The 23468-nt window shown below is 40.6% G+C and overlaps 1 protein-coding gene and 1 long non-coding RNA gene across 3 annotated transcripts in view; both read right to left on the reverse strand.

The window, feature by feature from the left end:
* Positions 1-5536: 5536 nt before the first annotated feature.
* Positions 5537-7356, reverse strand: LOC134208160 (large ribosomal subunit protein eL37A). The gene is made up of 3 exons (XM_062684227.1): positions 7198-7356; positions 6666-6801; positions 5537-5760 (listed from the first exon to the last, which is right to left on the reverse strand). Exons 1-3 carry the CDS (start codon positions 7198-7200, stop codon positions 5624-5626), a joined length of 276 nt encoding a protein of 91 aa, XP_062540211.1. The 5' UTR covers positions 7201-7356; the 3' UTR covers positions 5537-5623.
* A 5252-nt stretch (positions 7357-12608) lies between these two features.
* LOC134208172 (uncharacterized) overlaps positions 12609-23468 on the reverse strand; it is a 28713-nt gene continuing 17853 nt past the window's right edge. The window contains exons 3-7 of one of the 2 annotated variants that reach the window (XR_009978532.1): positions 14105-14154; positions 13571-14033; positions 13167-13434; positions 12816-13092; positions 12609-12748 (exon numbers count right to left, since the gene is read on the reverse strand). This is a non-coding gene — a long non-coding RNA (uncharacterized LOC134208172). Of the gene's footprint in view, positions 12749-12815; positions 13093-13166; positions 13435-13570; positions 14034-14104; positions 14352-23468 lie in introns of those variants that run through there. The other variant, XR_009978528.1, reaches the window with a different exon arrangement.

A 23468-nucleotide genomic window follows, 5' to 3' on the forward strand; every position in this document is an offset into this window, starting at 1 on the left:
TTCCGCCCGTCCATCCTAGGCAAATTGGGTCAAGCGGGCCGCTTAGGTCTAACTCCTCCGCGAGATCCTGATTGATTAATGTTTATTCTGCACCTTCATCGAGAAACGCGTATGTGTAGATCATTCTCTTGTTTCCATACAGAACTACAGGAATGTAGCGGAACAATATCGTGTTCGTTTTAGTGATGTGTGCATTACATCCTTGCTTAGAACCGCTTGTTCCGAGTACTGCAGACTGCGTATCACTTTCTGCAGGAGCCGTCGGCTTCTCCTTTTGGTCTTTATGAAGTAGCTCATTGTGCCTGAAATAACAGCCATTTTTTCCGCATGGCTTCGCTCGACAAATTCCTTTGTGTCGACGTAGGCAGGTCCGACACAGTCCAAATTCTCGCACTGCGGCCCAGCGAGAATCCCGAGAGAGCTCCAAAAAGCGCGTGCATTTGTCTGCTGACTTACAATCTCCTTTGCAGATCGGACAGTCCTCGCATAATACTGTGGGATATGACTCCTGTGGGAGACTGGGTTCGCCTTCTTCGTATGATGATGCTTCGGAATGTGCGTTCAAGAAAGTCGTACTTTTCTTCGTTCCACGATTTTCAACTTTTGTTTGTTTAGTTAGCTGATATGTGATCGGAAGGGTGACAGAGCTTGCTGCCTCTGCCAATGAGTAGATCCATCCGCTGAAAGTCGCCAGGTTGACTATTGGTTGTGTCCTCTTATGTTGGCCCCAACTGAGTTTCATTGAGGATGGTAGTTTGCAGACAAGCTGGTGCAGAAGCGTGATATTATACATGTACTCCTGCATTCCGCACATGCCGACCATTGCACAAAAATTTTGCACGCTTACTGCAAAATCCACTAGTGTATCAAGCTTGTCCTCTCGAATTGCGGGAAGAGAAGCGATTTTATCTATCAACGAGTGTACGATCGCCTCTGGTTGACCAAACATCATCTTCAAGGTTTCAATGATTCCAGGAACGTTTCCAGGATACATAAGACGACATTTGACTGATTCATACGCCTTCCCTTTCAGACTCTTCTGCAAGCGCACTACGTTTTCTTCATCAGTAAACCCACACATAGCTGTCGTACTATTGAAGGTAGAAAGAAAAATGGGCCATTCTTCCGGGTTGCCAGAGAACGTGGGCAGATCCTTTGGAACAGCCTGACGAGCTGCTATTTGTGATCGAGAGAGTTGAAATGGATCGAAAGGTTCTTGTTCGATGCCTGGATTTATGCTATGTCCCGGAAATTGGTCAGAGATGAAGTTCGCCGGGGGGTGTCCTTCTATGACGGTAGAATTGATCGATTGTCTGGATTTACCCGGTCGATGTTGACTTGTTGGTAGGCGAGACGGAATTGTCATCATGCTGGTGCCCGTTGTTCGTACTGGCATAGATGGCGGATTAATATTTGCAGACGATCTTGGAAGATTTGACGTATGATCGTGGAAAAGATTTATGACTCCACTTGACGCTGTTGGTTGACTCGGTCTTGCAACAGAGTGTTGAGGTAATGAACTCGTATCGAATCGGACGTGATTAGCAGCTACATGCGAACAAGGTAACTCCGGATGGTATCGGTTTGCTTCATCTACCCAATTGCCAACTCTACTAGTTTTATCACTGGTGTTGGAACTTATATCACTATCAATTTCTTCAAGAAGATTGTACTTCTTGTCCAAGTACAGTTTGTAATTCTCAGCTTCACGTTGAGCTGCGATCTTACGTTGCTCCGACTGCTGTATTTCGAATACACGTTCTTCTTCCAGACGCATTAATCGTAGTTGTGCTCGACGACGCAGTGTCCTTTGTGATGAAGTACCTGAGAATTCTGATGTTGCCTTCTCCATTTGCATCGGTGCGTTCTACTTCGATGATGCTTGCTGTAATAGTTGCTCATGGTCGATAAAGCTGGGACTGGCTGGAACAATTGTGATACTTGGAACGCGAAACGGTTCATTTTGCTTGCTAGATGTTTTTGCCGATGACTTCACCTCAACAGTAGGAGTAGTTCGCTGGATCCATTTGGCTGCTACGCAGCTGGTACATTTCCAGCTCTGGTTCCCGACTTCATCCGACACACCGACGCACACAAAATGATGCCACCCACTGCACTCGTCACACTGCACCATACCATCAGCGTCAGGCCCTCTACATGTCCTACACGAATGGCCTTCAGCGGTCTCGTCCGCGCCAATTATATGTTCCACATCATCACCACCACCCACAGCACCGTCTTCACTAATCTGTGCCCGCGATCGTGTAGCGACACCGTTTTTACTACTCGTTTTCGAACCACGGTTTGACATGACTTCGACAATGCCAATAAACAAAAATTATATTATGTTGATTGTAATCAACGGGAATTCTCTTTCAAAATTATAATCCTCTTCGTACAGACGGCTGTTCTTGCGGTTATGTAGTAGGAACGAGAGGATTATAATTTTGAAAGAGAATTCCGATGATTAATCAACATATAATATAATTTTGTTTAATTCTAACAATCAAGTTGAAGGTCGAGTTTGTCTAGCAGGTCGTTTGGTCAGATCCTTGTGAGTAATAGTTAATTACTTGAGCAACGTGGTTTCGACAAATAGCACTGTCAGAATGTTGGTGTTTTACTGCCAATTTGTGTATAATTTTATCATTAACAGAAACTAATTCGATAATGGATAATCTTAGGTTGAATTCACTTCGTGCAATCATAGGGTTTGTTATTATTCTCTCCTTCGTATACACTCACCCGTTTGTCAAACCCAGAGTCTATTATATAGAGTTGCGCAAAGAGGATCTTCTTACTCTTATTCTGAATGATGCTCTTGTTATTATGTTGAAAACTTTCATTTTTGTTCAACCCTTCAAGTGACTTCAAGGGAGTGATCACTTCTAAAGCTTTTTAATTCGATAACCAAAGTCACCTACAGAGTGCAAACACGTGAGTTTCTTGTTGCAACTTTATTGGGGGGTGTATTGAAGTTTTTTGAAGCTGTTTCTAGAACAAATCTAATACATTTCAATTCATGAGTTTTAATTCGCCATAATAATCATCAGGTACTTCCGCCTTACCAACAAGCATTTGTTTACTTTGCTCGATAGGTAGACGGTTTGACAGTTCAATAGGTAGATTTGGCTTCACTCTTTGCGTAACTCTATATATAATAGACTCTGGTCAAACCTATACCTGACACTAGCCATCAATATGAGTAGCAGACGAAAGGTGCGCTGGTCGCCATAATAGGGTCGGCCAACAATGAGTTTGATTGCCTTTACGTAAGCGGTCGCGTGTACTCAGACGACTAATGACGGTGAAAGACCGACACTTGATTACAATTAATTGCATATTATTCGGCAACTCGGCCGTACGAAAACCATTTTTTTGTTAAATATCTTGGCTGTGCATATGCACAGCATATGTTTCGAAATGGACAAATTGATATGAAATTTGCGAAAAAGAATCCACTCTCTTGGAGTGCGATCCTCTCGTTTAATAAACAATGTGCACTCGCTTGGCTGTGGATATACAACAGTAAAGCACATGTGGAGATTGGGCAAATCAAGCATCCGAAAGATATTCAATTTGCAAAAAAAGAGAGCTAACCGCGGTGGAGGTTGGTACTCGGATTCTGATGGCTTTTCCGCAAACGTGACCTTTAAGTGGTCTTGTTGTGTAGGGGTTATCACGCCTATCTAGAGAGTAGGAGGTTGAGGGTTCGAGTCCCTCCAAGACACGTGGATTCTTTTTCGCAAATTTCATATCAATTTGTCCATTTCGAAACATATGCTGTGCATATGCACAGCCAAGATATTTAACAAAAAAATGGTTTTCGTACGGCCGAGTTGCCGAATAATATGCAATTAACTGAGAAAAGATGATGGATTTTCGTGCCTGTTGTTCAACATTGCGCTAGAAGGTGTTATGCGGAGAGCCGGGTGTAACAACCGGGGTACGATTTTCAACAGATACAGTCAATTTATTTGTTTCGCGGATGACATGGACATTGTCGGCCGAACATTTGCAAAGGTGGCAGAACTGTACACCCGCCTGAAACATGAAGCAACAAAAGGCACTACATGCTTGTGGGCAGGACCGAGCGCGACAGGGCTCGCCTGGGAAGCAGTGTTACGATAGACGGGGATACTTTCGAGGTGGTCGAGGAGTTCGTCTACCTCGGATCCTCAGCCGTTAGTGATAACAATGTTAGTCGTGAAATACGAAGGCGCATCATCTGTTGAAGTCGGGCCTACTACGGGCTCCAGAAGAAACTGCGGTCAAAAAAGATTCGCCACCGCACCAAATGTGTCATGTACAAGACGTTAATAAGACCGGTTGTCCTCTACGGACATGAAACATGGACAATGCTCGAGGAGGACTTGCAAGCACTCGGAGTATTCGAGAGACGGGTGTTTAAGACCATCTTTGGCGGTGTGTGGCGGCGAAGAATGAACCACGAGCTCGACCAACTCTACAGCGAACCCAGTATCGAGAAGGTAGCTAAAGCCGGAAGGGTACGATGGGCAGGACATGTTTTGCAAGAATGCCGGACAGCAACCATGCAAAGATGGTGTTCGCTTCCGATCCAGCAGGTACGATACGGCGTGGTGCGCAGCGAGCGAGATGGCCAGATCAGGTGCAAAGCCTGATTTCTTGTATATGGTTTGAACAATACTTTTCGAAGCGTACATATAAACATTTTTTGTAGACCTTCCAGCTACGTACCTTCTTCGGTTAAATATTTCGACATCTTTCAAACTATATGCTAACGTATTGAGCAAGACCATGCTGAAGGTGGCTGGGTTCGATTCCCGGGTTGGAAATTATCTCGACATCCCTGAGCATAAAAAGTATCATCGTGTTAGTCTCATGATATACGAATGCAAAAATGGTAACTTGGCTCGTAAGAAAGTGTGGAAGTGCTTAAGAACACAAAGCTGCGAGGCGGCAATGTCCCAGTGGGGGATATAATGCCAAGAAGAAGAAGACGTACCTTGTAAAAACAACTTCAACGAAAATCTTTTTTTTCGGTTTCCAAAAATCCCCTGATAATTTAAAAAACCACGTAAAACCGTGTTAAAATCGATCCCAGTGTAAATAACAATGAATGCTGACCACTATAGGTTCGTAGGTAGAACACAGCAAGGGATCAATCATCACTAGCAAAAATGTTCTCTTTCTCCACACAGCTTTGTCGTGCTGTAATTCACTGGTAATTATCATTTTGATTATTAGGGTACGGAAAAAGTTCGAACTGTATGATAGAGATACCATTTTTGGAAAATATTCAAAAAAATTGAGATAGCCCCAGATATTATTCAATTCATTACTCGAGCGCATTACAACTGGTACTTGTTTTTTAGTACATGGTTAGTTCCTGTCGATATCTAGTAATGTACAAACAATCAAGCCATTTGGTTGGAACGCGGTCGGGTTATTAATGTTGTGGACGGGAATAGGGGTGCTGCCCAAATGGTCCCGCTCCCTATTGGACAAGTTCAGGAGGTAATTCGGATAAAAAAGTACTCTCAACAAGTGCAAATTAGTTTTTAAAGAATTATTTCAGATATAATTCTCCTCCATCATTCAGCGCATTTCACATATTAGTAGTATCCTGGAATCGTACTGTTTATGCGGTGGCCTTGCGTGGCTTGGCGACCTGTCCCTCACGGAATCCGTTGCGGAACTTGCGGCGCACCACCTTCAGGTAACGCATGCGACCAGTTCCAGTGGTCTTCCTCCTCTTGGCCTTGATGGACCAGTTGTCTAGAAAAGATAAAATGCAGAAAAGTTGTTGTTTAGCAGAAATATGCAATAATAAATATATAACTTTGCAATAAATTATCAAATTTTGCACCTTCCAACTTAACGACGAACCAGCCTTGGATTGAAAGTCTCGCTAATAGACATAAAAAAAAACTTCCAACTTTCGTTGAATTGTTTCAACAACAAAAAGCAATACCGTGACCTAATACCGTGGTTTTCATAAAAAATCAGAACCTGGCTATCATGGACATCACATTATTTGGTGAAATGTTCCAAACATAATATGTTTGAACATTTTATGCCAAATAATCTGATATCCCATAATAACTCAGAATTCTATTCTGATAAAAAAAGCTAGGTATTAATGCTCAATCTCTTATGGAATTAGGGCATGTCGGTATATCTGGTAATCTTCTAAGTTTTATCAGGCTGCTCATAAAACTTTTTTTGGTCAAATATTCAAAAATGTATTTTAGATCCCGAATCAAAAAAAAAGTTTCTGCCTCAGTTAGCTCTCTTTCATGTAGTGTATCTACACCTATCTACAAGTCCCATTAAAATTACAGTTTAAACGTTTACCGAAATTTATGAAAGTAGGGGAAATTTCAAAATCATTTTTACTTATGTAGGAAATACGAATAAATGTGATTCAAAGAAATTTACTTCTGGTGCGGCGCTGTAAGTATGCTCAAAGCAGAAATCAATAACGATACACTGTTTCCTTACTTTTTAATGAAACGACATTGATGAAATTCGTTTCATTTTGATCGTAAGACTTGTAGGTTCAATCTACGTCTGTTCCATAGGTCGGGGGAAAATATTGATCATCTCCGACCACATATTAATGGAAGAGACGAAAAACTCTTTTCACTAATAAATATACTCCGAGAACATTCAATACTTACATGATCGGATCTTGGCCGCCGGATATCCACACTGCGAGCAAGTGTGCTTCTGGATGTGATAAGACGACCGGCCGCAGCGACGGCACAGCGTATGGGTCTTATTACGACGTTTACCAAAGCTGGAGGTACCCTTGGTCTGAAAAATAAACGCAGTGAAACGTAGGGTCAGTTTCGGTCAACTTCACGTAAGCTTAGGTATCGGAGTCTTCAACAAGCGAATTACAACATAACCAAACATTGTTTACATTTTTGATTTTGTTTGTGACTGATACTTTGCATTCTACTATTTAATTAAAATATTCTCTATTTCAGCTGGGACAAAACTAGTGTTGTCGAAACTACGATACTTTGGTCGGAATAATCCAATGCACATGCAAAACATCGATTCTTCAACCGGTGTGTACACTTTAAAGCAATGTCGCAATTCACTTGTTTGGACGCCGATTTATCACAAATTCACTGCCCAATATGTTCGGGGCCTACAATATAACACGAATTTAACTTAATTCAAAAGAATAATTAAAATATTAACCATTTTAAAGCATTAAATGCCAAGAGGTATCAAATTCAAGTGCGAACACTTTTACAACAAAAACGGAAAGAACAACTGTCAGTTTGCCGGAAATGGAGCTGACATTTCGACTGGGTTGCACGAAAATTATTCGGTCGTCACATGAACTCAAGCAAGATGAGGGAGTGGACACTGGCATATGCGCGCAAAGGGTCGATCAAAAATTACGATTTATAGTTTTTCTAACGTTTTCGTCTCCACCCTCATAATTCTTAAATATAACAAAAGATCATTTAATACGGTCTATGTTAATTTCAATCCCATAACCAGAACGGTAACAAAAAAGCTAACTGTTGGTACACTGAGATAAAAATATGTAAAAAAAACCACCATATTTTAGTTTAATTCAATCAAATGTTTAGGTTGAATAATTCACAAAGAAAATTTAAGTTTGATGTAACTTTTTGCTATGGTTGAAACAAACTAAAAGTTAAAGTTGTTTGTTTTTCGTGTTTCACGTTAAATCAACCTACATTTTGTTTGAAACAACAATTGTTTTGCTTGCTCCAGTTTGACAGTTTATTCAACAAACATGAATATTAGTTGTTTCCGAGGGGTGCGACACATCCAGATTAACAATTTGATGCTTCTTGATATCTAGGGGCAGCAGGGACTATGTCCAAGGGCTTGACGATCCCTCCCCAGGCCATCTGCGAGTTGTGGGGCTTGCCTAGGATGTGGTGGGGTTTGACAGTGAGCCCTGTTAAACCTCTATAAAAAGCTGCATGTATCCGCAAGTAGGCCCCACCAAAGCGACCGTGTGCCGCTCAAAGCGCACAAGCCCAAGTCCTGGTGTTAGGTGGGACGCTAAACAGCCCTGACACGACGGCCTCCGACAGAGACAGGAGGTTTGCGCTGGCCCAATAAGCCGCCTAGAAAACCAATCATTACGAACAATATAAGAGATAATGCGACTCGATATAATCGGCAAAGACCTAGGCGACGAATACAGGATCACGATTGGAAGCTTGGAACATGGAATTGCAAGTCGCTAGGTTTCGCAGGTTGCGACAGGATGATCTACGATGAATTACATCCCGCAACTTCGACGTCGTGGCGCTGCAGGAGATTTGCTGGACAGGACAGAAAGTGTGGAAAAAGCGGGCATCGAGCGGCTACCTTCTACCAAAGCTGTGGCACCACCAACGAGCTGGGAACCGGCTTCATAGTGCTGGGTAAGATGCGCCAACGCGTGATTGGGTGGCAGCCAATCAACGCAAGGATGTGCAAGCTGAGGATTAAAGGCCGTTTCTTCAACTATAGCATCATCAACGTGCACTGCCCACACGAAGGGAGACCCGACGACGAGAAAGAAGCGTTCTACGCACAGCTGGAGCAGACATACGATGGATGCCCACTGCGGGACGTCAAAATCGTCATCGGTGACATGAACGCACAGGTAGGAAGGAGGAAATGTATAGACCGGTCATCGGACCGGATAGTCTGCACACCGTATCGAATGACAACGGCCAACGATGCATAAACTTCGCAGCCTCCCGCGGAATGGTAGTCCGAAGCACCTTCTTTCCCCGCAAAAATATCCACAAGGCCACATGGAGATCACCTAACCAAGAAACGGAAAACCAAATCGACCACGTTCTAATCGACGGTAAATTCTTCTCCGACATCACGAACGTCCGCACTTACCGCAGTGCGAATATTGAGTCCGACCACTACCTCGTTGCAGTATGCCTGCGCTCAAAACTCTCGACGGTGTACAACACGCGTCGAAGTTGGACGCCGCGGCTTAACATTGGGCGGCTACAAGATGGTAGACTAGCCCAAGAATACGCGCAGCAGCTGGAAGTGGCACTTCCAACGGAAGAGCAGCTAGGCGCAGCGTCTCTTGAAGATGGCTGGAGAGATATTCGATCCGCCATTGGTAGCACCGCAACCGCTGCACTTGGCACGGTGCCCTCGGATCAGAGAAACGACTGGTATGACGGCGAATGTGAGCAGTTAGTGGAAGAGAAGAATGCAGCATGGGCCAGATTGCTGCAACACCGCACGAGGGCGAACGAGGCACGATATAAACAGGCGCGGAACAGACAAAACTCGATTTTCCGGAGGAAAAAGCGCCAGCAGGAAGATCGAGACCGTGAAGAAACGGAGCAACTGTACCGCGCTAATAACACACGAAAGTTCTATGAGAAGTTAAACCGTTCACGTAAGGGCCACGTGCCACAGCCTGATATGTGTAAGGACATAAACGGGAACCTTCTTACGAACGAGCGTGAGGTGATCCAAAGGTGGCGGCAGCACTACGATGAACACCTGAATGGCGATGTGGCAGACGAAGATGGCGGTATGGTGATGGACCTGGGAGAACGCGCGCAGGACATAATTCTACCGGCTCCGGATCTCAGGAAATCCAGGAGGAGATTGGCCGGCTGAAGAACAACAAAGCCCTGGGGTTGACCAACTACCAGGAGAGCTATTTAAACACGGTGGTGAGGCACTGGCTAGAGCGCTGCACTGGGTCATTACCAAGATTTGGGAGGAGGAAGTTTTGCCGCAGGAGTGGATGGAAGGTGTCGTGTCCCATCTACAAAAGGGCGATAAGCTGGATTGTAGCAACTACCGCGCAATCACATTGCTGAACGCCGCCTACAAGGTACTCTCCCAAATTTTATGCCGTCGACTAGCACCAACTGCAAAGGGGAGTTCGTGGGGCAGTACCAGGCGGGTTTTATGGGCGAACGCTCCACCACGGACCAGGTGTTTGCCATTCGTCAAGTACTGCAGAAATGCCGCGAATACAACGTGCCCACACATCATCTATTCATCGACTTCAAAGCCGCATATGATACAATCGATCGGGACCAGCTATGGCAGCTAACACGAACACGGTTTTCCGGATAAACTGACACGGTTGATCAAAGCGACGATGGATCGGGTGATGTGCGTAGTTCGAGTTTCAGGGGCATTCTCGAGTCCCTTCGAAACCCGCAGAGGGTTACGGCAAGGTGATGGTCTTTCGTGTTTGCTATTCAACATCGCTTTGGAAGGGGTAATACGAAGAGCAGGGGTTAACACGAGTGGTACAATTTTCAATAAGTCCGTCCAGCTATTTGGTTTCGCCGACGACATAGATATTATGGCACGTAACTTTGAGAAGATGGAGGAAGCCTACATCAGACTGAAGAGGGAAGCTAAGCGGATCGGACTAGTCATTAACACGTCGAAGACGAAGTACATGATAGGAAGAGGTTCAAGAGAAGACAATGTGAGCCACCCACCGCGAGTTTGCATCGGTGGTGACGAAATCGAGGTGGTAGAAGAATTTGTGTACTTGGGCTCACTGGTGACTGTCGAAAATGACACCAGCAGAGAAATTCGGAGACGCATAGTGGCTGGAAATCGTACGTACTTTGGACTCCGCAAGACGCTCCGATCGAATAGAGTTCGCCGCCGTACCAAACTGACAATCTACAAAACGCTAATTAGACCGGTAGTCCTCTACGGACACGAGACCTGGACGATGCTCGTGGAGGACCAACGCGCATTTGGAGTTTTCGAAAGGAAAGTGCTGCGTACCATCTATGGTGGGGTGCAGATGGCGGACGGTACGTGGAGGAGGCGAATGAACCACGAATTGCATCAGCTGTTGGGAGAACCATCCATCGTTCACACCGCGAAAATCGGAAGACTGCGGTGGGCCGGGCACGTAGCCAGAATGTCGGACAGTAATCCGGTGAAAATGGTTCTCGACAACGATCCGACGGGAACAAGAAGGCGAGGTGCACAGCGGGCAAGGTGGATCGATCAGGTGGAAGATGACTTGCGGACCCTCCGTAGACTGCGTGGTTGGCGACGTGTAGCCATGGACCGAGCCGAATGGAGAAGACTCTTATATACCGCACAGGCCACTTCGGCCTTAGTCTGATTAAATAATAATGATATCTAGCAATTTTATGAGATTTTTTAGATCATTGTATTTTCATTAGATTTCTTTTGCTTCAAACCGCTGCTATATTTTTTTCATCGTGTCAAAAGGATGCGTGGAGATGGCAAGGATAGACGAGGATGAATATTTAAATAAACATTAGAGATTACATATGTTTATTTTTCATTCAGTCAGGTCAAGAGCATCGACATCGTTCATGTCGCTGCGGAGCAACGTTATTAAAATGAAAGTAATTCGGTGAATCGATATCACCAGTACTACAGATTTCCGTGAAGAATCATTCTGGGGAGCAGGATCAGAATGGCGCGGCACCGACACCGATATGTTCCATTCGCAAACGTTGTCAAAGGATCCTGGCATATCTGCTGCCAGTGCCAGTCCCAGCCCAACATTTTCATTAAACCTAAAGAATGGAATCATTCCGGCACACAAGAGCATTTTGCGAAACGAAGTTTGCACTCGTAAATCTGAACCGAAATCGCAATTTGCACTGATCCCGATTGTATAGGTTCCGCAAGTACTGACATTTTTAACGATGCCACCGGGAAAAGTACGGTAATCAGGAAGTGGTAGTCGGTTAAACATTGCAATGTACTGGTCCAAATCGTGATTAATTGATGCGATTTTACTAATCAACGGATTCTTATTGAAAATAAGAAGGAATTCCTTGAGAGATTCCTTCATGAGTCTTTCTGGGATTCTTTTTGGAATTCTGAAGGGATTTCTTTTGGAATTTTGTAATTTCAAAGATACGCTAACCTCATCATAAATCATAACCACTGTATGATATGTTGTGATTGGCAAATCGATGGGCGGTTAAGTTTAATTCAAGACAAAATTTTCAAAGCGATTTATTTGCTTTTGTAAACAAAGATTCAAACGACGATTTGACGAATCTGGTAGCTCTCCCACGCAAACCAACACCATCTACAGGTAGCGGAAACCTGCACCTACCTATTGGTGGTGTTGGTTTGCGTCAAATCGTCGTTTTAATCTTTGTTTACGAAAGCAGATAAGTCGTTTTGAAAATTTTGTCTTGAATTACAATATAAAACGGGACATTTCTCAGTACATTGTTTTTCTAACATGGCATGTGGTATGGTCCAGTTATAATCCGTGTTTTGGATGAGAACAATATGGGATGTAGTATCCAGCTTTCCACGCTCGGTAATGGCGGCTTTCCGCTGTGTAAAAATCAATCGGTCACTGTACTGTTTGACACTAGCTGGAGGAAAGCTCACACGCTTACTTCAGTCCACCCAAATATGGGTGAAGAGTACCTAAAATCGCCAAAAAGTGCACATACCTAGATATGGGTGAAGTTGCATTTACCTATATATGGGTAAACCGAGCGAGGAATAATTTCTAGGTGATTTTCACCCATATTTGGGTACTTTTTAATTATTTTGTATATGGAATAGGAATCAAATATTGGATTCAAAATTGTAATTAAAAGTAAATCAAATTAAGATAGACAAGACATTTAAATTTATTAAATTTTTCCAATATATTATAGATAGATACAATTAATCTAATATATACAACCCTATAGCTAGTTTCTGCTTTAATCGTAGTCTCCACATCGTGTCATTCATTGAGTTTTTCCTGGAATACAAAGTTGAATATTATATTTCGCATAGCATGTTAAGATATTTCACCCTGTTCCACTTACCGATATGCGTGGAATAATCTGAGCAAATCTGCTGAACCTTATAATAATTTATGCAGTCACGGGATAGGCAGTATGCAGTCACCGGGATAGGCTTCATCACAGGTATGACACTCCCGGCTCCGTTGGTGTAATGCAGTATATATACGATTTTGGTATATTGGTGCATTCCCCGCTAGTGGTATATTGCAGCACACTCCTGTTATGAAACCCAAACAGTGTTCTCTCGTTGTGGAGATCGCAGCACAATGTGGGTGATGTTCCATGGCGAATCCGGTTCCTGAAAGGTAGATGAAAACGGAAGATGGAGTGTCATTATGGAAGTTAGAGGCATGGACAATCATTAACACTCACATGTTGACGAGGTACGTGTCATGGTTGCTGATTCGGCTGGTATAACTGATTTCCACATCAGATGTGCGCTCTTCATTGAAGCTGATTTCGTTGGGGTGGATGGGGTATTAATGCTGGTATATTGTTTCCTCGATGGTAAAGAATACAAAACGAAGAAATCGTTCCATATTCCTAAAGTATCTTGTCTCTCGTATCCGGGACGTCCGGGTGCAATACAAACCAAGCCTCCCAGCGATAAAAAAGAATGACAGTATTTTCATTGTTGATTCTGAAAATAAGAGAAAAACATCATTAGAATAAAACAAATACGTATTTGATGGAAATATGATTGTTATTATTATTAATTATTCAGATTCATTCCGAACTGATTCTACCAAAGGAATAAAAATTTCAAATCTACTTACCGATGAAGGGACACCTGTCTCGTGATTTGACATTTTACGTGGAAGGGCATAGCCGTGTTCTGACCCGGAAGGTAGTACACAAAAGGGATCAGACTAATTGATTGATTTAACGTAACCAGTAGATGATTCATAGAGGACACTATTGGTTGGCGATCTTCCGGAGGTTGACAGAAGTTGAGACGGCATAGCGCTGGATTTTTATTGATAGTTGTCCGGATGTTTGAAAGCGACCGATAAAGAACAAAAATTTTTCCCCGGTAGCTGATTCCACTCATTGCTTGAAGATCAGATTTATTCGGCCGTTGTAGAAGAAGGATGATTGAAGAGGATGACTGCTGATTCGGTACATTCTATTGGGTCGCGAATCCGAGGGCTCCATAAGGATCGTTAGAGGCTCAAAAGGAACTGCTGGCTTGGGGTTCATCCGTTGCGTATAGCAAATTAACCGTGTCACCGCCGATATCTTTAAATTAATAAAATTAACAATAAATAATCTGAAACAGGATTTACCAACTTAATTAGGATTTTACTCACCTTTATTGCTTCATGAACTGCCGGACCGGTTTTATGATTGTTTTGCAGAGCTTGAAATAAGAACAACAAAGTCCTTTTTTTCAACCAAATATGAGTAAATTAATTTACCCATAAATTAGTAAATTCACTTCATCAACAATATGGGTGAAATTTACCGATTTTCTCAGTATATTTCACTCATAATATAAGTAAAGTTTGCAATACTCAAATATGGGTAAATGAAGTACTCATAAATAGGTAAATTGATCTAAGCGTGCACTGGCGTTCCTGGGTGAGGGGAAGGGAAAAAAGGCCCTTTCGCCAGTGAGTTTTCCTCCAGCTAGTGTCAAAAAGTACAGTGACTGATTGATTTTTACACACCGACAAGCCGCCATTACCGAGCGTGGAAAGCTGGATATAAACAGTAGAATGATATTAGAGAAAAATTGGCACACCGTATCCCTTATCTTTCACTTGAAACAAAGCAGATGAAAAAATCTCCCACGGTAAATAAAAACAAGTGCTTGTTACATTTTGATTATTTATTTGTATGATTTATGTTTCGTTTTCCTTAAATAAAATTTATGGGCAAAATAGTCAGTTTGTCTTTGTTTGGGCATCCGGGAAGCTGCATCCAAATGAATATTACCCAAGTAACACCAAGCATTAGAATATTGCACATATATCAATCATAAAACGGCATCCTAAATGCTAATTGCATTAAATCAGTTTTAACGATGTGAAGCTGCATTTATTTATCAACTGTCAGACAACGATACTCCACATCAGCATTACGAATGCACCGATGCTTTACTGATGCTTTATTTCAACATGTCAAAGTAATGAACCATTAATTCGGTCTTACAAGTGCCCTTTTCCACTTTAAGTCAGCTTTTAGGGCTATATATTTTACAAGTTTATATAGCTTCATGGTTACTTGGGTATTTATTCTGACCTGAAAATACGCACACCCAAAAAAATCTGCACGTTGTTTCCACCTGAAAAAGTACGTAGATCCTTTCCACCTGAAATTCACGTAACTTTCACCTGATTTTTTGATAGAATTTTCATTCTACGTGAAAATCAGGTAAGTTCTACCTGAGTTTTGGATAGAGTTCACCGGACACGTAAGTTTCACCTGAATTTTCTGAAGCATTTGCAGTTACGTGTGCACGTAAAATGTACCTGAAAATTCAGGTGGAAACAACGTTTAGATTATTTGGAGTGCAGGAAGAAAACCGCGAGATTACACACAAAGAAATTTCATTGGTGTTTTTGAAAAATCCATTGGTAAAAATAAAAAATTGCATTGGTTCTTTTTCGTAGAGAGTTGTGTATGTTTGAAGCAAAAGTCAGCATACTGTTAAAAAAAAAGTTGATAGTCATCTGCTACCCACCCCTGAAATAAAAGTTTATATACTTTCGAAATAAATTGTAAAAATGTGAAACCCATATAACGGCACTGTTAAAATAAAAAATGTTTTTTTTCAGGAAAATTCCCACACCCCTTTTCCCACACACTTAAATTGAGAATACCAGCTCGGTAATATTTTTTACTGATTTTATACGGTAAAAGGCAATTCTAACCGAGAGCTCAGTTAATTTGAAAGAATCAACGGATTTCTGAAATCAGTTTTACCGATGTCTCAGTTGTAAAAAATAAAATACTGGGTTTCGGTAGTATGTTTTACCGATCATCTTTGTTCTAAAAAATTATCCTGTACTTGTCAAAAAACAAACCGATCACTCAGTAAAAACAAATGCACTTTACCGAGCACCGGGAAAATAAGTACAAAGTTCTCAGTTTTCGACCAGGCGCCGCAGGTTTGACGCCATTTTTATTTGTGAATCTGAATTTCTGGAAGTCTGATTGCATCGCACGAACTTCCCAAGTAACCGTAAGCATTAAGTAACTGCATATTAATGGCCTTATATTGGCATTTATGCTGCATAAAAACTTAATAATAGCATTCTTGAAGCATTCATGTTCTATATAAGCATCGCTAATGCTTTTAAGCCAAGAAAAATGTAGCATTATAACTAGCATTATATTCGTCTCTAATGCTCATTAAATGTGTCTAAGCATTATAAGTTTCAAAAGCTAATCAGCTTTAAATCGGCATTAGGAATGCAAACATTAAATCTATTTATAGACGCGTTGTTTACGATCGTCACTAGCTGCAAACAGAATGGATTTCACTAGGTGGAAAAAGCTTTGAAAAGTGGAAATTATAGAAAAAGAGTGAATTTGTATAGGCGAATTGCCGATTCTGAAGTTAATATCACCAAAGTAAGTGATGTCGTACCCCTTGAAGGGTCAGCCATTGATCGTCCTGATCCGCGTGAAGAAGTATTATCGGAAGGGCCTGTATATGACCCATGCCCTGTTCATTCAACACTGCCATGCGACTCCGATGATGAAACAATAGTTGGTTGCGAATGCATCTATAGCCCCGATGAGGATTCCGACGAAGAATCGGAAGAGGAGTGGACTACCGTATTACCTGAAGATTCACTCGCCGAAGAACCGGTGCGAGGCAATAATCAAAATGAAAATTTATCTTCCTTCCTACGCAACTGGAGCACGCAGTATAACATTCCGCAGAATGCATTGAAACCGTTGCTACAAAAATTAAACCAGCTGGATAGCACAATTCCGAGAAGCCCACGGCAGCTTCTCCGCACTCCTCGTATTAATGCTTCAATCGTCCATATAACTGGAGGACAATATTGGCATCAAGGATTAGGTGATTCTCATTGGAAAACTAATGTATTCCAAAAACATAATATTTCTTTTTTTCTTTTCAGAGAATTGTCTTCGAATGTATTTCGCTGCACTGAACGAGTCAACATCGGTTAGCATAAACATATATATATATATAGACGGCCTTCCATTGTTCAAAAATGGCACTGATCAGATTTGGCCGATACTATTTAATATTCACGAACACAAATCCTTCAGGCCCATGATCATTGGTATTTTCTATGGCAAAAGTAAACCACGACATGTAGAAGAGTTTCTTGGTCCTTTTGCGGATGAAATTCAGCCAATACTAACATCAGGCATTGATATAAATGGATTCAATCTCTGTGTTCGAATCCGAGCGTTTATCTGTGACTCGCCTGCCAGAGCATTTGTTAAAGGTATGTCCGTTTTCTACAATTAAAACAAATGTATATTAATATATTTCTTTGTTTATAGGTGTAGTAAATTTTAATGCTTTCCATGGGTGTTTAAAATGCTGCACTATTGGACAACACTCGACACTGTTGCGAACAAATATCTTCCCAAACACATTTGCTCAAAAACGGAATGATTTAGATTTTCGGTCTGGCGCCTATGATGGTCATTATCAAATCAACAAAATTCACGAAAACGGAAAACTAAAAAAAAAATCTGGTTGTGTCACCACTTCTCCGATTACCGATCGATATATTAGAGGACATAATCGTTGCTGATTCACTCCATTTGCTCCATCTTGGAGTAATGAAAAGATTACTTCTGTCATATAAAGATGGTCATAACGGTAGTGACGATAGTAGGTGGTCAAAAGATATCGTTGTGAGAATATCAAACACATTGAAATCCATCGAACTACCAATTGAGATACATAGAGCTACTCGAGGAATTGATTGTTTAACCCACTGGAAAGCATCAGAGTGTGCCACGTTTTTGCATTACATTGGAATCATTTTACTTAAACATTTTATCAGTGAAAGCCAGTTTAATAACTTTGCTAATTTATTTTGTGCCGTTACTATTTGTTCAAGCAGCTACTATGAACGATATTTACCGGTGGCTCAATCACTGTTTGAAGATTTCATTTCTAATTATTATGACTTGTTTAAGTCCATAACAAGTAACATCCATAACTTAGTTCACGTTGTAGATTAAATTAAACGATTCGGTCCGTTACCTTCAATTTCGTCATATCCATTTGAAAATCATCTATTTCAGATTAAAAAATTAGTTAGATCAGGAAAACTACCATTACAACAAATCATTAATCGCATTACCGAAAATATTCATTCAACCTCATTGCAAGCAAAGCTACTGAACAGTTTCCAGTATTCAAAAATCCACTAAAGCATGATTGCAATCAGTATTCCTGCGTACGGTTGTCAAGCGAATTCACTTTGTCTTGTAAATTTGCTGATAGATGGTTTCTTACCAGGGATAAAACGATAGTAGCTATGCAATGTGCAAACAAGGAAGAAATTCGTGGATCACAGTTAGATTGCTTTGAAAATCTCTTTGAATATCCATTAGATTCCCCTTGCATAAACGCATTCAAAGCGTCAAATGAATATAAGCTCATGCTGATACAATCATATACATTTGATCAAATTTTATGTAAAATGGTCGCGATTGTTGTTTTTAATGAAACAGCTTTTATACCTTTACTACATACATTACCAGAGAACGAACAACTATGAAAGAAAAATGAACTCTATTTCTTCTAATTCATTAAAAATATATTCAACGATTTCCGGAATTGTTTACATTTATTTTTATGTAACATAACGAATAATGATCTCATAATATCACACATCATCAAACATGTATTCGTCGATGACTCCCGCTTCATCAATTGACTTCGCTTGGTCTGTTTGATAATTTAGGGATGCGTGTTGTAATGACTCCGAGTCCATCAGATATTCTTCGACAAGTACTTCTTCGTTGACTTCTTCCACATGTTGAACTCGATGACGCTCAGACTGCTTGCATCGTTTCCTTGCTACAGAGGCCCTAGTGCCCTTTATTTCTTCAAAGCGTTGTTTAGCATTTCGCAGGCACCGATGAAGAAACTGCTCGCACTGCACCTTGGAAAACAAGGGATCCGAAAAAAGCACAACCTTATGGAACAATGTGATTATTCCGTCATACTTATGAAACGGTATCTTGGAGATGATGTTTTCATTTCCCTTCTTATTGCAGCTAATTCCACTCCACGAACAACTCAACAGGAATTCACGATCGAAAAAATAGTCGATGATCGGAAAGCCTACTGTGGCACCGTCACCAACCGATCGGTCCTTGCCATGAATTGAACCAGTACGCGGTCCGAGGGACTGTATGAAACTTCCATTATCCGACCGTTTTCGAGAGATTCCATGTCAGCCAATCTTTTAATAGGGGTCAAAGGATTGGCTTTTGTATCAAACTTTCCGGTTGAACAGGTACCTCTTGTCGTGTTTTTTGGGTGGCAATTATATCAAGTTTGGCGTTCATTTGTGAAAGCAATGCTGCGTACCTGTTTTGACTTTGCTTGATGCTCTCAATCTGCTTGGCATTTTCGTCCGTTTTATTGTGCAATGATAACACAAGCTGATGCAAATTTGGTTCGTTTATTGTCGAATCGGTGCCATGAAAAGTTGCTCCACCCTGCTGTGAATGTGATGACGTTGAAATTTCCTTCAATGGCTCAGCGTAAACTTCGCGTTTCGGAAAAATGTTCAGATATGACTCGTCAGCAGAAACTTCTTTCTCATTGTCTTCTTGGCGGTCTCCGAAATTTGATGATTGTGCTGAGGAAGGGCCTGGTTGAGATTCGATTTGCTTAAAGAGCTCCGCAGCTGTAGATTTCCCTATCTTTTTACGTGGTTCCGATTCATCTGTGTCGGAGTAACTTTCCATCCGTTTCCGCTCACGAACAGCCTGTATAAAAACAAACAAAATATATACCTATTTAATGTTTCATACCAATGATAACTTTTAGTCGAAATTTACCTCATTGAAACTAGCAAAGTTATTCCGCTTGATTTTGCAACAGTAGGCGCTCAGCACTTTAGTGTCTACCGGTATTTTGGATCCTTTTTTGCCTTCTCCAAGAGCCGGTAACCAGAAACACCTTGTGGCCAATAACATAAATCGTAGCATCTCCCCATCGCCTCCGTTTTCCATCCGTTTTTCTTGACCCAGAGCGAAGGTAGCACAGACAGCAGAATATCATCGTTTTCGATTGTCTGCGCAATCGAATAATTATATATAATTTCACCTATAATACACTGCCAAAAATATCTATATAAGATACATGTGTCGCCGTTATAAATTTTTGCAATAGCTCCACCCTAATATAATCGATATGGAACCACACATAAATTAAATAATTGCTAATTCGAGACCACACATAAAGTTGACTTGGATATATATTTTATTAGCAGTTCGCGTGGAGAATGGTTATGTGTGCGCTGATATAAATCATAATTTAAATCTATGGATTTTGCCAATAAATATGTGTGGATTTTTAGTAGTGTACAATGTTTTTACTACAAATATTAAGATTGTCTTGCAAATACTTACCAGAAACGCAGAATAAACAAATTCAATTCAATAATACACGAATATTACAAAAAATAGATGAAAACAGAATGCGAATTGAAATCGAGGTTGGACGGCTATCCGAAATTGCAACTTATTTGTTTTGTTTTCAAAAGTTTCATGACATTTTGCCTATCGGTTTCTAGTGCAAGGTTGCCAGTTTTGCAGTAAAATAACTCAGTCAATTTTAAATAATAAAAATTATTATAAACAATGAGTTTGAAATTCATGAATTAATCGATCGAAGGATTTGTAGGGTAAAGTTATCAATAATGGTATAGGTTCCATTATTACACAATTACATCTTAAAAACATACATGGACATTTTGAATTCCATAGGAAAAACTTAACCTTCCTTTTTAACTTAATTGATTATATAAGACTTCAAATTGCATTCTGGCAACATTGTTGATCTATGGGAGTATTCGAATGAAGCGAGTTAAAATGGTCACTTCTCAGCGGATTCATACACATCCCGTATGGCCCTGGGAGCAAAGGCGCACTCCAGCGATGATCAACGAAACACCTCAGTTCGAGACCCAGTAAAGTAAATTTTCATTAAAATAGATTAAGTCTAAACCACATGCTAGACATTAAGTATAAATAATGAAATGGTAAAAACCAACTTCGCATATTTGAAAATTATTTTGATTTTCCTTCTTTTATATCAGTTCAAATGATCAAAACCTTTTATGCTAAAAATAGCGATGGAAATCGAAGTGTACCTAACATATGCTTTCTACAGCATTAGCAGTGCTATAAATGAGCTGTCACATTTGACGGGCATATATCACTGCATTGCAATAGCATTAGTGATGCTATATAAGAGTTTTTCATTACAGCATTACATTGGCATGCTATTTCGCCTTTTGCGGCATTAAATTAGCATTATATTAGCATGAAGAGCTAGTTAACTTTAAAAGCTTGCAATATAAATGAATATAATGCTGTATTAAAGCAATTTTATAATGCATATGGTTACTTGGGTATTCACCCAAGTAACCGTAAGCATTAAGTAACTGCATATTAATGGCCTTATATTGGCATTTATGCTGCATAAAAACTTAATAATAGCATTCTTGAAGCATTCATGTTCTATATAAGCATCGCTAATGCTTTTAAGCCAAGAAAAATGTAGCATTATAACTAGCATTATATTCGTCTCTAATGCTCATTAAATGTGTCTAAGCATTATAAGTTTCAAAAGCTAATCAGCTTTAAATCGGCATTAGGAATGCAAACATTAAATCTATTTATAGACGCGTTGTTTACGATCGTCACTAGCTGCAAAACAGAATGGATTTCACTAGGTGGAAAAAAGCTTTGAAAAGTGGAAATTATAGAAAAAGAGTGAATTTGTATAGGCGAATTGCCGATTCTGAAGTTAATAGCACCAAAGTAAGTGATGTCGTACCCCTTGAAGGGTCAGCCATTGATCGTCCTGATCCGCGTGAAGAAGTATTACCGGAAGGGCCTGTATATGACCCATGCCCTGTTCATTCAACACTGCCATGCGACTCCGATGATGAAACAATAGTTGGTTGCGAAAGCATCTATAGCCCCGATGAGGATTCCGACGAAGAATCGGAAGAGGGGTTGACTACCGTTGTACCTGAAGATTCCCTCGCCGAAGAACCGGTGCGTGGCTATAATCCTAATGAAAATTTATCTTCCTTCCTACGCAACTGGAGCACGCAGTATAACATTCCGCAGAATGCATTGAAACCGTTGCTACAAAAATTAAACCAGCTGGATAGCACAATTCCGAGAAGCCCACGGCAGCTTCTCCGCACTCCTCGTATTAATGCTTCAATCGTCCATATAACTGGAGGACAATATTGGCATCAAGGATTAGGTGATTCTCATTGGAAAACTAATGTATTCCAAAAACATAATATTTCTTTTTTTCTTTAAAGAGAATTGTCTTCGAATGAATTTCGCTGCACTGAACGAGTCAACATCGATTAGCATAAACATATATATATATATATAGACGGCCTTCCATTGTTCAAAAATGGCACTGATCAGATTTGGCCGATACTATTTAATATTCACGAACACAAATCCTTCAGGCCCATGATCATTGGTATTTTCTATGGCAAAAGTAAACCACGACATGTAGAAGAGTTTCTTGGTCCTTTTGCGGATGAAATTCAGCCAATACTAACATCAGGCATTGATATAAATGGATTCAATCTCTGTGTTCGAATCCGAGCGTTTATCTGTGACTCGCCTGCCAGAGCATTTGTTAAAGGTATGTCCGTTTTCTACAATTAAAACAAATGTATATTAATATATTTCTTTGTTTATAGGTGTAGTAAATTTTAATGCTTTCCATGGGTGTTTAAAATGCTGCACTATTGGACAACACTCGACACTGTTGCGAACAAATATCTTCCCAAACACATTTGCTCAAAAACGGAATGATTTCGATTTTCGGTCTGGCGCCTATGATGGTCATTATCAAATCAACAAAATTCACGAAAACGGAAAACTAAAAAAAAATCTGGTTGTGTCACCACTTCTCCGATTACCGATCGATATAGTAGAGGACATAATCGTTGCTGATTCACTCCATTTGCTCCATCTTGGAGTAATGAAAAGATTACTTCTGTCATATAAAGATGGTCATAACGGTAGTGACGATAGTAGGTGGTCAAAAGATATCGTTGTGAGAATATCAAACACATTGAAATCCATCGAACTACCAATTGAGATACATAGAGCTACTCGAGGAATTGATTGTTTAACCCACTGGAAAGCATCAGAGTGTGCCACGTTTTGCATTACATTGGAATCATTTTACTTAAACATTTTATCAGTGAAAGCCAGTTTAATAACTTTGCTAATTTATTTTGTGCCGTTACTATTTGTTCAAGCAGCTACTATGAACGATATTTACCGGTGGCTCAATCACTGTTTGAAGATTTCATTTCTAATTATTATGACTTGTTTAAGTCCATAACAAGTAACATCCATAACTTAGTTCACGTTGTAGATTAAATTAAACGATTCGGTCCGTTACCTTCAATTTCGTCATATCCATTTGAAATTCAACTATTT

Source organism: Armigeres subalbatus, chromosome 1 (assembly GCF_024139115.2).
Source record: "Armigeres subalbatus isolate Guangzhou_Male chromosome 1, GZ_Asu_2, whole genome shotgun sequence".
NCBI lineage: Eukaryota > Metazoa > Arthropoda > Insecta > Diptera > Culicidae > Armigeres > Armigeres subalbatus.